This window comes from Aythya marila (assembly GCF_965140915.1).
Source record: "Aythya marila genome assembly, chromosome: 2".
Lineage (NCBI taxonomy): Eukaryota > Metazoa > Chordata > Aves > Anseriformes > Anatidae > Aythya > Aythya marila.
In genome coordinates this window covers 134221124-134245650 of record NC_139043.1, presented here as the reverse complement: position 1 = coordinate 134245650, position 24527 = coordinate 134221124, and the positions used below count along the sequence as shown (strand labels likewise).

Genomic DNA, 24527 nt, shown 5'->3' with positions numbered 1-24527 from the left:
AGGTTTGCCAAATAGTACTATATGTCCAGTCCTAATAAAAATAGGAATTTATATATTAGCTGTCTAGCTGATGTTGGTGGCATGTTTTTGGACATGAAATTACATGTGGAATGGAGATATAAACAAACAAAAAAGTTACAAAACAGTATCTGGAAACACTGATTACTTGGTGGTTCCCTGAAAACAATGAAACAAACCTACCACATTCAAATTTAGAAAATAACTATAATTTAAGTACAAACTGTTCTAGAGAACATTTGATTTCCTGAATTAAGAAAATAACCCCACAGCACAATACTAAAGAATAATGACTGGAAAACAGCTTAATGAAGATTCTTGCTTGCTTAGTTATTAATTTTGAGGAGCATACGGGCAATGTATGACTATGATGAGGTAAAGCATCTCCAAGACTCAGTAAGGAGGAGCTGAGCTGAGCTACATGCTAGAGTATAACTCTTCCTGACTCTATTTTTTTGTTATCTGTTTGTATGTTATGTCTCTAATAGCAAGTAATAAAATGCAACAGACTTAGGAAGAAGATCTAAAAATAAAAAGAATAGTGAGCTTATTCTGTCAAATTCATTACTTACCTATTTTTCCCCATATCAGCACTTTTTGGGGAATTACTAAATCTCATTGCTGTTTTCCTTCCACTAGAGCACTGCTCATATGTCATTCCTATAATGAGCAGGTGAATTACTTCTCAGAGAACAATGTGAGGAAAATAATATATTCTGCTCAATAACAGGGATTGATGTGCTCCTTATTGTGCTAGGTTGACAAACATCAAAATTTATGGAATAGATATTCAATGGCAATATAGCAGCTACAACAGAAGCCTAAAAAATAACATGTGGTACGTGTGGAATATATGAAAAAAAAAAAAAGTGTTTTTTGAGATATATGCTATGTATCCACTCTTTAGAATGGTTGGCAGAGTTATACATTTATTACTAACAAACAAACCACCACAATTGCCAAATCTCCCAAACAGCTTTTTTGAATTCTTCATATCCTGCCATAACAAAACTCCTCAAGTATTTTATCCATGTAAAAACAGAGCTGCTGGGACCTCTCTCAGCTGTGAGTGAAGGGTATATCCGAAGCATATATCCCATTACGTTAAAATGCTAAATGCTCGCGAAAATCAGACCATTGAATGTACTAAGTCAAAGATTTAAAGTCAGTGGATGATCCTAACAGTTTTAGCCCTGTTTCTGTGCCTCCATTCCTCCAGTGTGAAATGGGGATAACAACACTATCTGCTTTTCAGGAGAATAATAAGGACTGTTTGTTCCTGATGGCTCCAGCCTGACTTCTGTCTCTTTCTCACTCTTCTTTTATTCATTCTCCATCTCCATTCCTGGATTCTGTCCCCTCTTCTGTTTCCCTTCTGAGTTTGCAACTTTTGCCTCATTCCCCATGCCTCTGATTTCCCAAGATACTGCTTCCTTCTCCTTTACCTTCCTGCAAGGTAATAAAAAGAGGCCCCTGGGCCCCAGGCCTCAACTGCTGTGTCTGACACCACTGAATCTTTAGGAGCCAGAGGCAGCAACTGCAGTCTGACTTAGCAGGGCATGAAACCCATTCAGTTGAAATGGATTATTAATTGTTAAGGTCTGGGACATCTTTGCTATCCATGGGGAAACAGTGGTTAATTCAGTTTACTTTTGTTTTGTCCACTGAGCTTCATCACTTGGCCAAATTCTTCTCTTATCTTCATTGGAATCATGAAGGCACATTCCCACAGACACAAGGGTAATCCATACCCAAAGACTAATCAGGAGTCAAGTTCTCTTCCCAAGGCACGAAGCCTAGGAGACTGCGTGCCGGGAGACTTGACCAGAGCGGGGTGCCTTGATGGCTCTAGGAAAGAAGCAAGGCGTCCAGATGTTTGACCCAGCTACAATGATAATCCCTCTAGGTCCACAGCAGGGAGAACTTTTAAAAGCTAACCCATTTCCCAGGAGGAACCTACGTGTTCCACGCTATGAGATGCCTAGATTCTCTCTTCAAATTTAGACAGATGAATGCTGCTTCACAGCCCACGCTCAAACAGACATTAAGGATCCTATCTGATGTTTAGTTCCTTAAGATGAAATCCACAGGATGCTAGCACATTAAGTTCTGTGTTGAATCTGGCCTGGGTTATTAAGTGTGGTTTGTTGTTTTTTGTTTTTTGTTTTTTGTTTTTTTTTTTTTGTGGATCTCACCTTCAGCTCCTGAAACAGCAAATGGTGTGGAGGCATTCACTGAGTAAAGGAGGCAGCAGCAATCCTTGTCGCCTCCATACTCCTCCATCTGCAGGGGGATGGTTTTATTGAGGATCATGTGTATTTGGATTAAAGATGAACTATAAAACTTTAATACATTTACTGGGTATGGCCTAGTCAGACAAAGATTAAGTAGTACTTGTACTGGATTCATTTCTAAAATGCTATTAAAAATCCCATAAAATGGAGTTTTGTAGCATTTGCTGTTCATTCCATTGAAACTCTCATGCTTAGTTTACTCTTTCTTGGTTTTTAAATGTATTTTACTATGCCAGCTAATACCACGGCAAGGAAGAAACAGGAAAAAATCTATTATCTGATGAATGTCCGTGATGTTGTTCTGTGCTGATGCAGTTCATCTGGAGCTCTATTGCTCTTTGAAACAGTTTTGGAAAAGACCAAGTAAGGAAAATTCTCCAGCCTATCCTGACAATAAGCCTCAGTTCTTTCCTGGCAAAAGCGTCATAAGAGATGAGTGAGCATTCAGTCTCACCATGCATTCTTTCCCTGGACTCTGCTGAAAATGCCTCGGTTTCATGCCATTATATTAACTACACAGATTGGAATAAAATTAATTATACATGCCAAAATATTTGTAAAAGGTAATTGTGTATCACGGAATTACTGATGGAAGTGATTTCTCTATTGTAAATTAATACCTATTAAAATATTATTTACTTTATGGTATGAATGAATAATATCATGACAAAGGTTTTTCGTAACTTTCTGCATTTATAATGGGTGGAATAAAAACGCTATCATATTTCTGTCTCTCACTTTTAGTGACAAGGCATGCTCAGAGATAACTGTTTGTATATATGTAAACTCTAGAAGAGGAATAGCATGAACTCCCCAGTTTTTTATTTTTATTTATATATATATATTTAATAACCAAAAGACATTTATCAGCTTGAATTTTCAATACTAAGTGAAATCACATTTAAAATTGATAGATGAAACAACTTATCTAATGCTCAAATAGCAGAGGATTGTAAACTAACTACTGTTATGCAATGAATAGGAAAATCATGGTATGTGTGTTTGCCTCTCTGCTTATGACCATTAGGAATTACATCACATTTTATGGCACTTGCAGTAGAATTAGCTTTTCCCCATATGTATGATTGTTGTTCTGAATGTTGTCTAGATACCCTCCCTTTTTTCAGCAAATATATTCTAACAGAATAGGTTCCACAGGAAAAAAAAAATGACAATGCATGACTTTTTTTTTTTTCTCCGTGTTTTACTTTCATCTGTGCATTCAAACCTACATATAAAAGACTTACCACAAAGTTTTGTCTGGAAGGCGGAGGTCAGTGTTTCAATCTGACTGAAATTAGCAACCAGAAATACGTGCTCTTCGTGCGGTTCACTCCCAATGGACTTCAGTGTGTTCATGTCCACTCTTCCCACTCCAATGGCAAAAATCAGGATTCCTGAGTTGCGAGCTTTCGCAGCAATCTCTGCCACTGGATCTTGCGGTCGCCCATCTGTCACTATCATGATAATGCGAGGCACGTTCTGGCTCAGAGGTCGAGCCCCCTCAGACTCAGAAAACGCGATGTTGACGGCGTACTGAATAGCCAGCCCAGTCATGGTGCCAGTCGCTAGGTGCATCATTCTCCTGACTGCTCTCTCAATCTCCTGCTTCCTCCTGAATGTCTTCAGAGAGAATTCATGTTTGACAGTGCTGCCGTACTGAATCAGGCCCACTCGGGTGGCATCAGGACTGATGTCCAGGAACTGTAAGATGGTTAAAATGAACTCCTTCACTTTTTCGAAGTCGTAAGGACGTACACTTCGAGAACTGTCAATGATGAAGACAAGATCCAGATGTTTTCTGTTACAAGTATTTTCTAGAGGACAAAATGAAAACAACAATTCTTTACAAGAATTCTGAAATGCAGATCAGATTAGCTTGACCTGAAATGTCAAACATGCTGTCTAAACAAATACCCTGATAAGTGTTGGCAAAATACAGGAAAAATAGGAGATGCCAGAACTAAAGCTACTTGGGCAATCTGAATTTGGTCTCTGGTGAATAACAGTAGCTGCCTGTTACTTGATCAGTATATTTTTTTTTCATGAGATCAGTGCTCAGAATGGGCACTGCTGAGACTTTGGCCTCATACCCCACGCAGGATGGAAACCCTCTCTGAATTACATAGTTATTACTGTAGTGGGCTGCACGTTGATGATGGCTGTTGTAGGGCCTAAGAACTGAGAAATCCTAACGGGACAGCACTCCAATGACACAAGGTGGTATTAGTTCTTCATTAGAAACAAAGAAACAGACACAGAGAAATCCAGGTCAAAAGCATCTGTTAATTGGAGTGACTGATCCAAGACGTGAAGGGGCTGATTTTTCAGGGAACTTGGCACTAAAGTGCGCTTTGCATGTACAAAGTACAGCTCTCAATGACGTCAACTGCAGCTGTGAGTGCTCAGCACTTCTGCAAATCAAACCCCATGATTTCAAACACATAATTAATGGCCATCTGGGAAAAGTTGAGTCTATTGGACTAGCTCAGCATCACACTGAAATTCTGTGGCTGCACCAGAGACAAAATCCAGTTTTCTACAATGGCGTTCGACTTGGAAAAAAGACCGCTCGTACACTTCCTGAAATTGTCTGTTTCAGTCATCAACACAGCCTTTTTTCCAAGAGCCACTGAAGCTGGAATACCACAGGGTATGTCTATGACAACTGCACAGACAGACAGACAAAGCTATCGTGGGTAACAGCAGAAGCACAGGCTGCCCCTTCTGGGCATGCCACGAGCTTCCCAAGGCCCTGGGTACACCCTCTGGCTTCTACTCAGCCTCTGTTGCTGACATATGCGAGTTATAGGGTGGGAATGGACAAGGACTGGCTGTTCACTGGCTTTTCCTATACAGAAAACCAGCACATGGCAGGCTTATGGGAAGCAGAGGGACACGAGCTATGAGCCTTGCCACTGGAGGCTGTGTATGGTAGAAATTTAAAAGGACTTTAAAAGTCTTCCTGGGATGCTGGTGATATGAAATGAATTGAGGTTTAATAGAAAGACTACAGGTAGAGAGAAAGCTCACCAAACTGCAGTAGCATCCTCACCTTACTAAGCTGAGGTGCCCTTAACCAGGAGCATCCCTCCCTGCCAACCCAATTCAATTCCCAGAACACTCTTACCCATCTTGTGCGCTGAGTGAGGCAGATGCCCTGTGGAAAAAGTAGTTATTTGATTGTATAATTAAAGGCCGTGTCATACAGCACAAGTACAAGTGGGCCAATCAAAGACTCAATTGGAACAACATCTGCCTCTCCACAAGCCTTTACACGAGCTCAATTGTGACTGCTGATGAATGCTAACCATGCATTGCTGCCAACGAAAGGGGTGAGAAAGATGCCTATTCTCACTTGTTAACTCAGAAGCTTCTTTCATAGATTACCAAGAACATTTGTGGGCACAGAATGAAAATGGTCTTTGATGACATAAAAATGACTGCCTGGATTTATTTCTCTGCAGTCTACAGTGTGGCTTTATTCAGAAGTGTAGGAATATGCTCGAGTTGCTTATTCTTTCAAAATCAGAGAGTGTTGAATGCAAGCCAAACTGAGCAGAAAAATAAAAATCCGAGTTCTGATGGAACACATATATCCTGACACATTAACTGTTTTCCAACTTATTCGATCAATGGCATATCTAATTATTATTTTTACTAATATGGGATATTCCAGCACAGTTATAATACAAAGATAACAGCAAGATAAGACTTGTGGGAGCCGGGCAAGGGGAAAGAAAGATTCAGAAAGAAGGCCAAGAATGTGTGTGTGCCTATGAAGGCATTGACAGAGGAGGGAGAAGGGCAAAGTGACTGCTATTTCAAAACACAAGCCTTGCTGTTGAATTCTTTTGAATTTCAGGGTGGATTTTTAATTTGAATGTATAGATTCAGATCTCAGTCTGAAGAGACTCAGTTCCTTATTTTGAAGTCAGGAATGAATGGAAATGGAAACCTGGAGAGCATTAGTAAATAGTACTACCAGAAATACCCCCTATTGTGCTAAATTAGTAATGCAGAAGGATGTAATATAGTATATCTCAAAACCACTTTCAATAGAAAAAAAATCTATCTATAGAAATGCCAAACATTTCAAAAATATATATATATTTAAAGTCTTTGTCTTCTGGGGATTTTTAATGAACTTGTAATTATTAATGTTGATTGAGCTGAGCTGGGTTCCATGAAATATTAAGTATAACTCTTTCAGTAAGAAGAACTCTAGCTGGGTGGTATTTTGAGGAGTGGCAATCAGTAATGGCTAACAGATCTGAACACTCATCCCCTCAGATAAACTTTCAATGACGCCCTTTTAGCAGCTCCATGGTTTTGCACTTGCCCTGCAAACTATAATCTCTTCCTCCTACCAGCTCTTATGTTTAAACAGAGAACTTTCTCAGAAGTTTGGCAAACGTCTTCAAACCACAAAGCAACTCCCTTCTACAATTCTTATGTGAAGTGACACATTCATTGAGAAGAGCTACTCATCCAGAAACCTATATCTAAGTCAGCACAGTTTTTGTATTGCCAACACAGAAGTTATAAAAAGAAGCCTCAAAATGTGAGATATATTATCCTAAGGCAAGGCAAGACAAGGAAAGACAAAGCCAGGAAAGGAAAGGTCAGGTCAAGAGTAAACATGTTGTCCTTCTGTGCTCAATACCCAGTTTCTCTAGAAATGACAGTTACTGTGATGCCACCTCTGCAAAATGAACAATGCAAGGAGATTTTGGCTCTCCCTGGAAGAATCCAGCTGGGATCCAGTTAGATAGATGCATAAAATACAGCTTAAAGGAGTAGCTCACATTTCTAAAGTTTGATGAAGTTACTTTCAGTAATCGATAGCTCAGAGGTCAGCTGGTCCACATTCACAGCATTAAATTCACCTTCCTACTAAAACAGAGTGGCGACATGCAAACAGCCTACTGGGAATAATCCCTGTCCCCCATGTCCTCTGCATCATGCACAGAAGTTGCTTGGGGAGTGCTAATCAACATGGGCCAGAGACAGCTCTAACAATTTAACAATAATAATGGTGGAGTCCCAATGCCCCAAAATGTCCCTTGGTATTATTTAATTTATCGGTATCCTCAAACATTTCCATTTTGGGTTATTCAAGCTGAACACACTCAAAGGCTCCAAGTTTTAGATGGTAATCTTTTTCAACAGCTATTGCAAACTGTCTCCCTTGAAAAGATTGTTTAGAATGAAGTTATTTATTTTCTGTTGTTGTCCTACATTTTTACAATTCCTTAATTACTCTATTTGATAAATACTACACCAGTGTTAAGACATTTAGACACTGAAAATGCAATTTATAACAAGTAAATACTAGTTCCATGAAGACTTTTGCTATAGACTAAGACAATTTAAGCAAAAGGAAGGATGAGATCAGCTAAGAAAAAATGAGATCATAGACAAATTATTGCCTGAGCAAGCAATGCATTAGTGACAACTTTAAGGTTCAATAGCTTGTGTTTCTTAGCTCACTTTGATGTAGATACAAAAAATTACATGTTGTGTGAGATTGCCAGTAACAACAAGGTTTATTTTTAGATTTTTATCTTTATCTGAATAACAGAACCAAAGTCTTCACTCAATTAAATATCAGAAGACTGTTCTCCCAGCTAGCACATTATAAAATTTCTTTCTAACTTTCATTTCTTTCTTTGTCATTTTATTATTTCATTTTCCCTCAACCTTACTTGCTTTTCTTTTCTTTACAATTTCTTTCTTTACAAACCTTGGTACCAAATTTGTTGCAAAATGTGTGAACCTGATGGTATCAATTATTTCTTCTTAAAGTTCCAGAATTCTGGTTTTCCCTGGCTGAGTATCCATCCAGAAAGTTAATCTGACAGGGTTTGACAGGTACAGATATTTCCAAAAGATTTCTCAGTTCAATCAGAAGGTTTGACTGTCTTGTTGTTACAATTGAGCAAGCACACTATACTCAAATTTGCAATTCTTTCACACTTATTCCAGGAGTAAGACACTGTAATGGGAAGAAAGGCATATGTACATACTCTCTACATACACCTTCTAGGAAAGTGCAGTAGCTTCCTTAGCAAAACTCAAGCATGAAGCACACAGCAGTAAATGTGATAGTGTTCCTGTTTGGAAAACACATTTTGTGGCTGTTGCCAGGAATAAATGAAAAATAGCAATAATTCCAAGCACTTCTTGGCTCTAGTGAGATACCTTCTGCAAGCTTACTTTCACCTCTTTTCTCATTCTAATTGAAAGACAGGGAAAAGGGTGTTTTGGTGGATTTCAGATACAACCATCCCTAGCTCCTGAAGTAGGTGTTGGGGACTGCTCGGTACCCCTTACCTGGCACACGTATGTGCTGCACTTGGTCCTGCAGGTGACTCCACCTCTTCCCAGCTGTGGGACAGACCATGGGTCCAAGACCTGCCCCCATACTCCCTGGCACCATCCTTGCTCTGAGATGTTTCCCAAACTCACTGGCCTCTGGCCCCAACCCAAAGATTCATTATGAGTTTGGCAGCTCACCCACTCCTCCTTACAAATTTCTTCGTCTGGGAACACTCTCTAAATGGAACACAGCCTCCAGAAATCTCTTTGTTGCCTCTGACAATTTTTTTTCGGAACTTTCAAAACTTCTGGGAGAACTGTACAGCAGTAGGCTCTTGTCCACACATTTCCATTTCCTTCCACATGCAAGTGCTCCACTACCAGTCACAGGAGAAGGGTGCGTTACTTTGCTCTCATTTCACCTCACTTTTTCTGTTACTTCCCTGTCATCTTTTCCAGAGTAACGAGGTCATTATCATTGTGAAGTCTCTTTAACTCAAGTCCCAAATTGACTCCTAATTTATCCCAATTTCTTTACTGAGACTGGTGCTGTCTCTGGTATGAAAATAAAGTATGTTGTAGGGATGTTCTCAAGTTTCTCAGTTCCAGATTTTATTGTTTCTTAGATGGAAACTGTTGGTTCCCTGATGTCATAGCCAGAAGGACCAGGGACAGAGAACTAGGGTTGCTTTCCCTTGCAGTAGGGGAACACCAGGACAGAGAAATGAAATACCTTGGTATCCCTATGTCAATCCTAACAGTATCAACATCTACCCACTGCATCCTACCAGAATCAAATGTTGTATACTCTCAGCTGCATGTAGCTCGTACACATAAAAGATGAGGAATTTATCTTCTGAGACACGATGGAGAAGCCTTGTGGTACACAGAGGTAATGCCACTTTTAATCCAGTTCTCCCAAACAACCTAAATGCATTTACTCTGCCTGTGACCATTGTTTCCTGCACATCTGTGAAACAAAAAATCTGTCATAACCAACACAAAAAAGGTGGCTTTATAGGAGATCTTCATATCTTTCTCCATGAAGATCTGAAACTTCTGTCTTGGCTCAGCTACCTTGGATGCCACTCAAGGGACACAGAAATTACTACAGAAGGAACAGACAGAACAAGTAAATAGCTGTTAGTAGCAGTGTCGAAAATTCAGTGAAAAGAGTTGACTAATTAGTTTGTGCTGTCCTCCTTTCAGGACATTAGCATAATGTTTTAAAAACTCCTATCCATACTTTTTTTAAGCCACTTGTGTCTTTGTTTATGGGGAAAGCTGTTAGCAACCTCGACATTACTCATTGATCAGCTGACTCGAGACCACATATTTCTATCCATTGGTAACAGTGTAAGTACTAGGCTCTTCCAGAATAGCTTCAGAAACAGCACCATGGGACACTGACGTATAGCATCTCCCACTACCCCCAAAAATGCATAGGGCAATCATCATACCCACTGGCAAATCATTAGTCCTACCACTTCAGCAGTACTTAAATAAGGTCCTCTCCAGCTTTCAAAGCATTTTAAAGAACAAATCCCCCTCTTCAGCCACAATACCGTCTGGTTACCCACACACGCCTATAAAATGAGCTATCCCTTAGGTTATGCAAATGCTGTTTCCAGGATTTTCAAGTTAATTTTGTACATATGTGGGCTCTGTTGTGTTTCTTTATTTGTTTTAATTATTAAGCTGAAGTACCCACACTGAAGCCAAAAACACCACACTTTTGAAAATTCTGTGTTCTTTTTTTGGCCTGATCTCCCTTCCAGATAAAATATGCAAAGGAGGCTTTGCACTCTTTGAGAATATACAAGATAAAATGGAGTTTGTAATTTTACTCTGCAAATTACTGTCAGGACAAACTCTTTTTTCAAACAGAAGTGGCTTTTCACAGTAACTTGTGGGGGTTGTAACAAAATTTCAGAAATACAAAGAGCATTTGCAGGTTGGTACATGACTCAGTTTTTTTCTGTAGCAACAGATATTCTTTCCTCCACGTAGAAAACTTAAAAATCACTTAAAAAAAAAGGAGAAGAAAAAAAGGGAAAAGGGAAAAAATGGAAAAAAGGTAATAGCATAAGAAAATGAAACAAAAAGAGAAGACAGGAAGAATGAAGGAGATTAAAAAAAAAGTGAGAAGCACAAATGCTTTGAGGTAATAACTATACAGAGGAAATCTTACATATTATACTTATGCAATACATAATTATTGCAGAAAAAATTGAAAATTCCTTGTGCTACTAGAAATCCAATATCACATACAAAATTAATTACTGAATTGCTCTTTAAATGGCTGAAAATTGAATGCTATTTTATGACTTAAAAATTAACTGTGAAATCCAAACACAACAGTTGGCAAGCACAACATTGTTATGTGGCTAAGAATTGCTAACACGAATCAGCACCCGGGCTTTCTGATCTCCCTCACAGCTGGCTGCACATGAGCAGACTCAGGACACAAATCCCTGAAGCTTGTTACAGCCCCAGCTAGCCACAAGGATCATTAGTTGGGCTGTTTTAGGGCTAACAACTTCCACAAGAACAACTACCTGGGCAGGGATATGGCAACCACTCACTTGTTGCTTCCCCAGACTCCTATTTGGGTTTTGGGAGGCACAGCCACAAGGCGGACCACAAAGCCTGAGAGCCACAGGTAGAGGAGAGGGCCTTTCACTGCCAACAAAACACAGGAGCCTAAAAGAGTGGAGGGGTCTGGGCAAGTGAAACTCCTGCTGCTGCTTCAGACCAGGTAGATAACAGATACCAGCTATTGCTGGGAAGAGGCTGACAGCTGAGATGTTAAGACGAAAGTTGAAGTTTGAAGCCTCAGCAGACCTTCCAGCTGCTGGAAAGTAAAGCAAGCAATTGCTAATACTCCACTCCAGCACACTGATTGTACCTACACTACTCAGAAGGAAGAAACAAGTGATTTTGCAGACTATAAAATGCTTTGCTCTCACTTTACAAATAACATGCCTATTTTTAAATGGCAATTTTATGATTTGATTAGCAAGAATCTGAACTGCATGTAGTTGATTACCTTATATCCTTATAAAAGTTTAGTTACCTTTTAATTAGAAAAGGATTTCAATTACATTTTAACTAAATATGTGATAACTCAGAAGATATAATTCACAACTTCTTCCTGCCTTTATCTATAACCAGGAATAGTTTTGATCTACCCAGATATAATATCATCATAGCATGTCACAAACATGCTACAGTTATCATGGCACAATCCTAGCTTCAATTCCAAAGCAGACTTCAGTTGCAATGACCCTGCTTAATGTCTTTGAGGACCAAAGAACTTGACAGGGTTGCATTTATGTGAAGAAATTACATGAATATGTTAAGGCTGTGAATGAGATTCTTACAGCTGCTATCACGTGGTTCAGCAGTCCACATTAGCAGGATTTAGAGAACTCATGCCAACACTGAGGGTATAAATGTCCAATAAACTCAATCAAAACTACACAGAAATCTTTTCTGTACTCCATAGAAGGCTTACAGACTGTACACACTTCCGTCATGTATTTTTCCTTCTCACTTGTGGCTACAATTTAACCCAGAAAAGTTAACTGGATAATGCTCTTGAACCCTGAAGTTGCATACAAATAAGCTTATGAACTGATCTGGATATAAGAATGTTTGGAATAATTTTAAGAGACTAGCAGTGATTCATAAATTCAGTCAGCCATGTGTACTTCAAATTACTTCCCCTCATTTTATTAGTGGAACCCTATACATACAACCAAGAGATAAATCATTATATATTTTGCTGCAAAATATAATTCAACACAGACAAGAACACTTGAGTTTAGCCGCAGTTTCTACTGAACAAGGGCCAAGAACATTTCCCTCTTGGCCTCCTTTCCCCTCCCTTTGTTTCAATTTTGTGCAGTATAGTAAATCTCTTGTAGTTTCTTTCTTCTACTATCATGTAAAATATAAAGAAATGCTCCCTAGATTATTTTTTTCATTCACTTAAGTTATTTTCAAAAACAGATAGGTGCACATTTTATATTCCTAGGGAACGGATGGAATGTCATTGCTTATAATATTAATCCACAGCTTATTCAATTATTCCCATGCATCAACTTCAAAGCTCTCTAAAGAAATATGCCCCTGATGTGACATGAAATATACACACAGTTTACAAGAACAGAGCTCATGCAAAAAAAGCCAACCTCCAAAAAACATGTGGGTTTTGCACAGTTTTGAAATTTTGCTTTGCTTTGTTTTACAATAAATGCCTAAAATGCAGTACGATGTTGCTCCCCTCCCTCATCTTCCCCTCACACACAACATCAAGCACAAAAAAAAAAAAAAGGCTGCATCTTAAAAGGACTGGGTATGTGCAACTTCTGAACCTGGAACCTGCTGAAAGGTGCTGTGGATTTTGGACCACAGCCTTGAAATCCCAGTACTGGGATCACCTCTCTGGGCAACTGATACAGAGCTTGGCCAGTCTATCCATTTAAGTGCAGAAGTACATCTCAGTTATACCTGAAGGAAATTAGCTAACATAATAGACTTAATTTTATATTTAAAAACATGTAGCCAACTATATTTCCATCACTGCTTTTCTTTAGTATCCAAAAAGCAACACTAACTTGGCAAACTGTGCTTTCACTGATCTGTGTGTAATCTAACAAAACAGCTGCACTCAGCAGGAACAATGATTTCGTCAGACAGCTAAGTAAAAACTCTTCAGAGCTCTTGTAAAACCCTTAAAAGAGAAGATTCTGAAGCAAAAAGATTAATTTCCTTTGAGGTATCAGGATAAGCCAAAAGATCCAATACTCAGGATCAGATTATTGATAAGAGGAAAGAGAAGGTAAGTTTTAGTTTGTTTGTCATTTAAAGGGAGAAGGGACTGCCCTCTGCTTCAGAAAAAAAGATTTCCACAGGCCATCCCATCTTTTTCTGTTATTTCACATGGTCGTTAGGACACCGCTCCACTCCAAACATGAATATACCTACATTAATACATTACTGTCCAACAATGTAATACATGTTCTGTGAATATGAGAAATAGACAAATACTTTTTATCTCTAAACAAACTACTCACATTCTACAGCTAATATGCTGCAAGAATGATTTAGGAAAATGTTCATGGAGTCAACCAAATCAGTATAGTTGACAGGTTTTAAATACTCAGGAGGTTGTTTCAGGGTTTAAGGAAAGAGAAGTGCAAAAAGTCAAATCCACTCGAGGCAGTTTGGCTCTCAAAGGCCACACTGATTTCCAAAAGCTTTGTGTTCAATTGCACACAAGATATCAGATTTTAATGGAAATTATTAGCTATAGTGATAATTCTAAACAATCTGAAGCTAAGCAAAGTTCTACAAAACGAAAACAGTACACACTGAGGTTTAGCAGAAAGACTGGGGATAAGAAAAACATAGAAAAGACATAGCTCATTCCTTCTGAAAGCTTCCTTAGAATTTCCTTCCTATACTCTATTAGCCCTAACAAGATAATTAAAAAATCTATGAAGGATGAGTGTATGGTTGCCAAAAAACTAAATCCTCCTGAAGCCAGATCCCAAAGTATTTGTATCTCTATTTGGATAATACCACAGGATTTTTCATTTGTTCCATTTTGCTTATTTATATTGCCAGCTTCCTGCAGCAAGGAATTTTTCTTTTGCACATAGCCACTGCTAGTATTTTACCAGTAAATACCTGTCACGGCAGTGCACTTTTGTTTTAAAAATTGGTAAAATGGAGAAAAAAAAAAAAGAATAAAATTATTTTGATGCTACGAATACTAACAACACATAATCCTTCATTTTTGTCCTAGAAACAGAGACCTCCACCCAACAAAAACTGCTTAACTTGTATTGCTTTTCCATATATCTGTTGGTTCTTTGCTCATTTTTGCCTGCCAACCAAGTCTTTCCACAACAGCAGCAACTGTCATTGCCACTATTTGTAATATATATATTATATAGAATGGAACAGCTTCTAATCCCTGTTAAATTGCTCTAAGTCTGAGTGATTTTATTAAGTCAATATAATTGATGCCATTGAGATCACGATTTGGCCCAGCTCTTCCTCATGTCATTTAAAGAACAGTGCAGCTTTCGAGCAGAATGGCATGCATTTTACACATTCTGTTCTTTGCAGAGAGGCACGTTTTAACTGTGCCACTGCTCATACATGTATGCAACTGCAGAATTTGAAGCAGGTGACCTAAATTATTGTAACAGAATGCAAGGTCCAAGAGGCTGACTCCAAACTGCCACGTAGTTTTATGGGCTGGACCAGAGAGTGTCCCAAGTTTCTTGCATCATTTAATGTCTCAAAAAGGTTCTTTCAGCCAGAGCTGCCAATACTGTTTGCATCCTGCACATGCCAAACTGAAGAGGAATACAGGAATTTCCAAATGCAGGGCCCACAGAATTTCTCGGCTTTTGAAATAAGAAAGAAATAATTTAATCTGTACATTTTGACTTCATATCTGGTGCTAATACTTTTAATGTATTTTCTATCATTTAAAATATGGAAAAGAGACTATAAAAGAATTTAAAAAAAAAAATCACAGAAAAAAAAAAGGCAAGCTGAGAAACATGACACCTGTTAGTTTCTCCACATTGCACCTTACTATTGCATTCATTTTGTAGGGAGACAGTTCATTTATTGAAATAATAACATAACATATTTGCTGGAGACTCTAAAGTTTCAGGAGAGACTATTATTTAATCTCATTTTGGAGTTTAAGATCTTAGAAAGGTTAAAAGTCTTGTTGAATAACGCATGAATAGGAGCGTTTCTCCTTGCTGTTCCACATCCATGCCTTCAGATGGATTAGGTCTCTACAGCTGTGGTTTTCAGCCTCCAGTTGCTGAACCCCAAGCATCTCAAGACCACATCTATTACTTCTGAAAGAGACAGTAAGAAAGGGAACTGGCAACGATCAATGAGAGAGATGAACCTATGTTTTAAAATATGACAGACACAAGCTGACTGCCAAATTCTGTCCTCAGATTTATGGCAAAACAGGAAAAATGAGCTACTCATTATAAATAAAATCAACTCGACAGAATGAAACGATTAACATCAGGTAATGTAACGAGAAGCCCCATTTCAATAGCTAATGATTTTAGTTCAGTCACCCTTACTCAAAGCACATATAAAAAGCTAAAGGTTGCTTGCATGATTAAAAAACAAACAAACAAACAAACAAACAAAAAACCAGCTTTGACAAAACCTCCATGCACCAAACATATTTTCTCTAAACACTGAGAACAAGGCTTTTTTTTTTTTCCAGTACGAGTCCTGTAGCAAATATTTATTTCATGGCACTTATATATAAAGTAGTTCTAATATCCCAAAAGTAAACACCTTCTTTCAAGAGCTGCTAGGTCAACTCATATTCCTGCCTGAAAACTGTTACAAACTAACTCAGCCAAGGTTTGGCCAATGCTCATGCCTTTTATCTTTATTATCTTTATACTTGAGATGGCTTTTAGTGGTGGTTGTTATTTTGCTTTGGTTTGTTCTTTTTGTAACTTACCTAGTAGAGATTGTGAGTTAACATCCCTTCGGGTGAAATGTCCTCCGGGGAGATCTTTTGCCATGACAGAGCCAGTGGAAAGCAGCATGTGCCCAAACAGCAAGAAGAAGCATGCAACCATTTTCTGCATTTTCAAGAAGTAGAGGGACATTCCAGGATGCAAAACTGCAATAAAGGAGAGAAGGAGACGGGCTCTGTGATTACGTGAAAAGATACACTACAACCACGTCAACCACCCAGTTGTGTTGCTTCCAAACCATCGCACACCAACACGTAGATATACTGGTATGCCTACACGTTCAAGAAAGAAGATCTATATGATAAAGTAGCAGTTAGCAGACCCTGCATAGTCTTCATGTATATTGGTAGTTGAATTTCATAGCTAAAATTGTAAATCTATCAACTCTTAGACGTATCTGTAAAAATCAATTATTTTTAAAACAAGAAAGGAACTTTCTTTCAGTGAGCTTGTTAGCACAAATGGATATGAGGCCACAAATAAATTTTAATTATTCTACTCAGCAGTCCATGTAGCGTGCATTTTGTCAGATGTTTAATGGTTCTTGTGGTCTGATAGATACTTGCTTCAGAACATTTTGGAGAATAAGACAAGAGAAATTAATATACTCCAGAAACAGTAACTGTGAATATGAACTGGAAACAGCTTGTGCTTCTCTTTCAAAAGTCTGTTCTTGATTGTTAGCATGAAGGTAAAAGTACAGAATGAGCCTTGTTTACTCAAGAAGATGACTTCTGAAGATTAGCAATGAGGTTGCCCCAAGTTAAGAAGATTTTTTCATAACAAGGAACAAATTAACCAGCAAAATCCCTCTACTAAGAGATGATTAATGTCCAGGAGTTTCTTAAGGAACCATCAAAAGCCATGGCTGACTCTGTCCACAAGCAGATAGCTGAGATGCTAAAGACCCATCTTCTGTCCATGTCCCCTGTAGGTGGCATTTTCAGATGTCTATTCCTTCTACCTTCCCCCAAAACTATTTTGGTTTTAATTTTTTAATCTTGATTGATATGTGTTGTGAAGAGAGCATTTCGCAGGAGCTAAGCTCAGCCTTGGAACTGGCGATATGATGAAGCTTGGTCAAAAGATGATGCAAGAGATGGATAAAGCTACCCAATTTCACAACAAAAACAGGACTGTTCTACCTGAAGCAGTGGCAACCTCACAAGCAGTGCAAATTTTTGGCTAAATAACTAAAATAATGAAAACAATTTTGATAGGGTCCTAAGCCTGAAAAGCATAGTTACACAGAGCCACAGATCTATAACAGAAGACAACTCAATGCCCAGCTTCAGTAAGAGAATTACATTTTTTCACCACCATGAGGCACCCACTAGTAGGATACAAAATTCTATGGAAATATTTTCTCTCTAATAAAGACGTTTTTATCAATTTTTCTTAAGTCTTTCCCACACAACCGTATACACATGGTACTATTTTCTGTGTACCAATCTATTTTTCCTTTTGTGTTTCCTACTTGGCACCCCCAAATACGTACACAATGTTCTGGTGTACATGCCATAGGGCAAAATGAACGGGGCTTTTGCCCAACCACGTTTACATGTTTAATATCACTCAGTAACATATGATTTAAGAACATTCAAAATAGGGCAGAGTTTATGTAAATAGTTGCCACTAAGCAGTAAGATTTTGGAGCCCCAGCAGCATGGACAGCTGGATGGTATTATGGGTAGAGCAGTTCCAGTGCTCTAGTCAGAAACAGATGGACTCTGTAAACAGCATGCACTGCTGAAAACGGGACCATATTTTGCTGGATGCAACAGTTGTTACTGCTAAAAGCTGCTCCCGGGTTGTCTTCTCACTTCTCAAGGCCATCAGCAACAAATACAGGGCTCTGCAAGGGGGTATCCTTTCTTCTGGCCTGCTGGTTAGGACCAGTAGGTAAACGAACCTCAAGGACATGCTAGTTCTGTAAGAAAAGCCATTTCACCTGTTCCTGATGTTGCATTAGCAGAGAACCAAGAGTGCTGTGGCAGAGCACCTTCAGAGAGCATCACTGAACTGTCCTGTGACCAAAGAAAACTGTGACAAAGAATTAAGGACCACCCTCCCAGCTCTGCAAAGTACCGCCAACCTAACTCTCCTACAATCTGCCCCTTAACATAGTTTATACCTTCATAGCAATCTTTTATATTTGGTGACAACTTCACTAGGATCAACTCTGCCCACAAGCGACTTCAGAAATCAGAAAAAACAAGTGTTTGCTGCGGTTCTAAATATTTGAATTCTACTAGGAAAATGTTTATAAAGCATGCAAATATCATATGATTAGCTGACCAGATAAACCAAAATTCCTAAGTGATCATTCATTAGCTTTCACTGAATTATGAGATGTATTAAAAAAAAAAAAAAAGTTCAATTCTGCATGATTTTACAAGTCAGTGGTGACAAGTAAAGGGTACTAAAGAGATAGAGGAACTGAATAACAGTACCTAGTTTTCTGGAGATCTTTTTATTCAAGCTTAGCATAGCTTCTCCTGCTTCATAGTATTTCATTTTTCTTCAGAAAACACAGCTCCTTATGTGTGTGTAAAGTATAGTATATAAAGTATACGTGAGAGTATATAAGTATACGTGATAGAAGGCACCACCGATCCAAGCCTGTGCTCTTCTCCTGCCACCTTGAATCTGAACTGAAAACTTCTGGACCTCTTCCCTGCGGTGATGGCACTCCAGACTCGGGTGCTTTGCTCTAGTTCCAGGTACATATTTGTGCCCACTGCTGCTTGCGCTTTCACACAATCAGCCTGCACTGTGGTCACACAGCTTCCATGTGTACAGCCCTCCCACGGTTCTCTGTTTATTTTCTGGGTCTTCTGCAAGGTCTGCTGTCTTCACTGGTGAAGCTGGATAGTGTTTATTGTACCACACTTGGTATTTAACACCTCATTTTCCCAGCAGGCTAAGCCAGGCTGCTGGCACAGCTCTCTGTAGCATCACAGTGCTGGCTAACCCTTGCTCTACCAAACTAAGAGCGTGTTCCCAAAGTTACAAACACCAAATTTCAGTGGCTCTCTGGAAAATATGTTTCAAGCCCTTCAATTCTGGCTGCTACAGCAGGAATATTCATGACTGTGCTATCAGGAGACAACTCAACGGGGCAGACAAAAACCAATCTGGTGTATGACAAACACCTCAAAAGCCAAAGGCACCAGGAGAAGGTGTGGCAAGACGCGGCTCACCCAGGCTGAGCACCAGATTATTTTTTAAGCCCTCTAATGCATTTTCAACTTTCACGAATTACAGTATAAGAATATTGAAAAAATGAAATCGTGACTTCATCTTTAAAATACATACTTCCTCCACTGGACAATATTCAAACACCACATGCCTGTTTCTATCCTTTAAAATATGTTTCCATGGAAGTCTTGTCACAAGGGATTAATGGCTGCATTTTGAGTAGAGGCTCTACTGGATATTCAGAGCCAGTGGTGATAAATCAATGACCTTCTCCATCACACGGTGCATGTTTTTAAGATCTGTCCTCTTTCCTGTGATATCTCATAAACAATGTCAAGGGAGGAGAGGCACTCTGTGACTTGTGCTAAAGTCCGAGTTCTTCCATCTCTTACTCCATTATAGGGAAATTTCTTTCACACAGGAATTAGGAAAACTTTCCATTGGCTTTGAAGGCCACCGCTTTTTCATTCAGGTCTTGCTGGGCAGATCACGTCCAAAAAGAAATCGGGAAACCTGGATAGTAAGATGTTCCACCTCCCACTCTTCTGGGTGGTCTCCTTCCTTCTTGTGTGGGACAAGTTCCTTCCCGAGGCTAAATCAGACCCTCTAACCCCACAAGCCCCTGCCCCACCCACTCTCCAGCTGCTACTGAAATCAGCTCTGTGCACAGAAGGGGCAATTTACTACAGGCTGCCTTCAGCTTTCCTTGTATGATAGTTAAGACAGACATTTACCTCCATTAAGCTGCCTGCAGATCTAACTTCAGTATTCTTGATGTAAAGATCACAAATGCATAAAAGCAAGAACATTCTGAAGCCCTTTCAGCACTCCTCATCATCCACCCATTTTTTAAGATAAGAGCAAACTGTGGTTAAATCCAAAAGCTTTTCCTGAAGTTAAAGAACCTGCAACCGATCAACGTGAGTCAATAAAATCGGGTCAGCAAGCACTGCAAGCTACTTGGAAAACCAATCAGCCCCTATTGCATGCAAGACACAAAATACCTCATTTCTACCACCTCAGAAATTAAAAAATAATAATAAGATAAAAACTAGGACTGCAGGCACTTTAGGGCCCCGTTAACTATCAGTTAGAACGTGTTCCAGGGTATTCCACTACCACAAGCCAGCACATGCATTACTGGTCCATTACTCACTGAAATCACTGTGTGTGGCATGGGTGTCAGGACACAGTGTATTAATAATTTCCTCCATCTTTCTGGACCAGATTGCTGATGCAGGCACTTTTCAGTTCTGAAAAATAGCTGTGGAGTTCCTCAGAGCCCTGCACTGGAAAATATCTGTCCCTAGCTATGCAGGTGTTGTGGGTTGCAGCCAGACACAATCAGGAGGATATTTAGCACATCAGCAAGGAGCACCATCCTGCCTTCGTCCTTACAAAGGAACACTCTACATAATGCTGTTCCCCCAGATGAAATGGATCTTTTATGAGTCCTTATTGCACACGCAGGTCTTCATTAGGCTCAGGAGAACAGCATGGGTACAACTTCCCTAAAACCATGGCTGTCAACCACAAGTTACTGATACAGTTGAGCCGCTGAGAGGGAACAAGGTTGAAGGAGCTCCACATCTGTAAATTCCTTGTCTGTTCCCCAGTCCTGATAGCAGGCACTACCTGCAGAAGAGTGCGTGAACCTACCTAGGATGCAACCAAGTCCTGGAGAGTGGCAGAGCAGCACTCCCTTGTTAACACATTCATTAGCTCCTTCTAAGGGGCTAACTTTGGCCATTTGTGCTGTCAGGAGCATGAGAAGAACTTGGGAAAACCATTATCTATAAGCCAATTAGTGATTTGGGTGTGTTCTGAGACAGACAACCCAAATGCAAAGACCTTCCATAACAGCACTGCAAGCCGCCTCAGAATAAAACTAATTGCTGACTCAGCAACACCAAACAGTCCCTTGCCAATCTAAGATAACGAGCGTCCAGACAGTAAGAGCAACCCAAGTTTTCAGTGGGTTCAGAACCAGAAGTTGTGCACCTAATTATTCTGACTGCTGCTGCAAATGCTCACACCCAGGTTATGTCCCGAGTTAATAAAATAAAACACGGCAGGGTAATAAACTTACGTCTCAAAACAGAAATGGGAAGACCCAAACCACGTTCCAGAGCAGTTCCTAGAAGGGAGGTGAATGACATGAAGTGGTCAGCCAGCTACTGCCACAAGCCCTGCACTGTGCTTGAGTTCCCATATGCAGCGTGGCTGAAGATGCTACAGAGTATAGAATGTATAAGGGCAGCCACATTCTGGCAGCAGGCAGAGAAATTCTGTGGATGGGGGGAGAACAGCTTGCCTGTTCAAGCATGGAGGGCAGAAACACACACATGTGATGAGTACGCACACCAGAACACACAGCTTATCAGAAAAAGCAAAGAGCAATATACTAAGTATGTGTTACATTTTGTTGTGAGGTATAAATATCGTATTAGGACTTCTGCACAATGGACTTGATTATCTGAAGGGCTTAGAGTACATGTGCTACAGGTATAATTTAATTTTCTACTAACAAAATAAGGAACATTCGGAGATCTTATTTTTAACTCATTCATCTAAACCACATATAGACTTCCTGCTAACACTGTGGTAGAACTAATAACTACAAAATCACAGAATCACAGACAAACTGAGGTAAGAAGGGACCTCTGGAGGTCATCAGGTTCAACCCCTGCTTGGAGCAGAAGCTGGCAATCATTACAATCATTTCAGAGGCTTGCCATATAAAAGTTAAGAGCGATGTTGTAGAACAGTGCACCCATAGTATGGTTTACTCTGCATAGTTTCCAGTGGTCAGACGGCAAGCCTTAGCAGTGGGAATTCTTGCTTTATGACAGCATCAATCTCCATGTTACAGTTTTCTTCAGTTGCCAGTTGGACAACAGACCTTTTCATTATCTTGTTCTTTAGGGGCAGGATTATTTGCACTTTCTGGTACTGAATTGGATCGACACATCAGAGTTTCCACTAAGTTCGCGGAAGAGTAGCATGGCAAAGCTGAGAAATTTCACTTTTACAACTCAGAGAAGGAAATTATAGGAAAGCATATATTATATGACATATAATATGTATGCGGGCTGCTTAGTTTTGCCTCCGTGAAGTACAGTCACAAACCATAATGGACTGCTCCTAATTGCAAACAGAAAGTTTTTCTTTACAAAAAAGATCCAGTAGCTCTAAAACATACTCGCAAACCCACACTGACCCCAGTACCAGCAGCAAGGCAAAACAATAATTTGGGGATATAAAACCCCTTACTCATTAAGAAAGCACAACCCCACAATGAGTACACTGTATTAAGGGAGCTTGTTAATGATGTGCAGATCATAATTAAATAGCAGTGGTTAGTGCTTTACCTTCCCATGGAGATAGTTTATAAGTCATGGGAGAGCATTTAGAGCTGATTAGCCTTTCCCTAGTTTGCACAGACTGACTGAAGCATCTTTACAATTACAGCTGGGTCCCAGCTCATAAGCACTAGAGTGTGTCTGTGTGCGGGGTTTGTTTGTGAGAAATCCCAGAGAAGTCAATGGAAAGACTCACGTAAACTATGTGAATATCATCTGCAGGATTTAGGATCTTAGCCATATGTGATTAAGTGCTGTGTTTCCTAAAGTTGTAAAATAAATCAAATTTAATTTGATGGATATGCCTATAATGATATTGGTATATAGTACATGAGAAAAAGCTGAGAAAGCTAGTGCTTAAGGCTGATATAAGAATAGCATACCATTCACAAATTATTTTGTATCAAAAGTTTCAGGATTTTGTGAAAAAGACAAACGTGTAGTTTATTAAGATCTTGATGAGACTCGGTATGTTAATTTCTTCCGAAGTCGTCAGCTTCGTGACAGCAGCACAGCTGTAACACCTAAAGCAGCATGCCCCCTTTTCAGATCTCAGTCAGGATCACTGAGTGATGGCCCAGAAAGCAGACCCAGGCATTTAGGAAGCCTTAGATTAACCAGGGGGTTGCAATCCTCCTTCTGAGCCAACTCCACCCCACTGCTGAGCGTAAAGGCACGGGTCGGTCAAACCCTGCAAGTACTGTGCTCGGAAACAGGACTGGGTGGTCATTAGGGGTGCCACAGCGATTTTTTATAGGATTAGGAGCACCACCTAGGCCGGGTTCCCGGCACACGACCCTCAGCACGCTGCCCGTCGCCCCTTCCCCACCCCGGAGGCCGAGCCCCGTCCTGCGGGAAGCCGGGGGGGCCACCTGCGAGATCTCTCCTTCATCAACCCTTCCAGGTAAAGCGCCCCCAATTCCTCAGCGAGCTTAAAACCGGGCGAATCCCCCCGGCAGGACCCCGCTGCCCGCTCCCTCCCCAGCCGGGACCCCTCTCCTCGCCCTCCCTCTGCCCACCCCGGGGGTCCCGGCTCCTCCGCCCTTACCTGGGGGGCTGCCGGGGCCGCTCCTCGGGGCGGCTGCGAGCAGGGCAGCGCCTCCTCCTCCTCGCCACGGCCCCGGGCAGCCCCGAGCGGTGTCCGGCGGAGGGGTGGCCCCTCGGGAGGAACCAGGCTCGCTGCCCGACCCGCCCCGGCCGCCTTTTCTCCGGGAGGCAGCCGCGGGGGGCCGGGGAGCCGCTCTCCTCAGCCTGCACCCGAAGGGACGCGGTCCTCACAGGAGCCGGGACCCGCTCCTCGCCGCCCGTCCCCTCACGGACACGGGCTGCCGGCCCCTCTCCCTCCCTCCGTCCCTCCCCACCGGTTGAAATCTCAGCCCCGAGCCCCCCCTGCACCTCGTCCCCGTCCCCCTCCCTCCGTCCTCCTCCTCTCTCAGACCTGTCCCTGCCCCGTCCCGGGGGCTCTCCCCGCAGCAAGGGGGACGCGAAGCCGGCGGCAGAGGAGAGCCGGGGCCGTGCTCCTTTCCAGGGACGCCTACCGAGGGAAAAGCTGGGGAATGGAAATCCCATTCCCCGCACGGAGGGCCTCCGGGGCCAAGGCAAACAGTCCCTGGTGAATCATGCCGTGTCTCCACCGCGCCGGCTGCCTCGGCGGCGAGCTGGTGGCAGCCCCGTCGGGGGAAAGGCTGCGGGAGCTGGTGGGGTAATGGGGTCGGGAACAGGGAACGGGCACTGCTTTGCTGGCCCTGCAGCTGCACGGTCAGGAGTCCAGGTGGAAACAG

General features: G+C 40.9%; 1 protein-coding gene across 2 annotated transcripts in view; it reads right to left on the bottom strand.

Annotated features, from left to right (window-relative positions):
* Positions 1 to 23830, bottom strand: part of MATN2 (matrilin 2) — a 66610-nt gene extending 42780 nt beyond the window's left edge. For both annotated transcript variants that reach the window (XM_082755272.1, XM_082755273.1), the window contains exons 1-3: positions 23795 to 23830; positions 16165 to 16329; positions 3560 to 4129 (exon numbers count right to left, since the gene is read on the bottom strand). In XM_082755272.1, the coding sequence (XP_082611398.1) occupies positions 3560 to 4129; positions 16165 to 16315 (721 nt within the window). In that variant the 5' untranslated portion in view covers positions 16316 to 16329; positions 23795 to 23830. The remainder of the gene's footprint in view (positions 1 to 3559; positions 4130 to 16164; positions 16330 to 23794) is intronic.
* Positions 23831 to 24527: the final 697 nt, after the last annotated feature.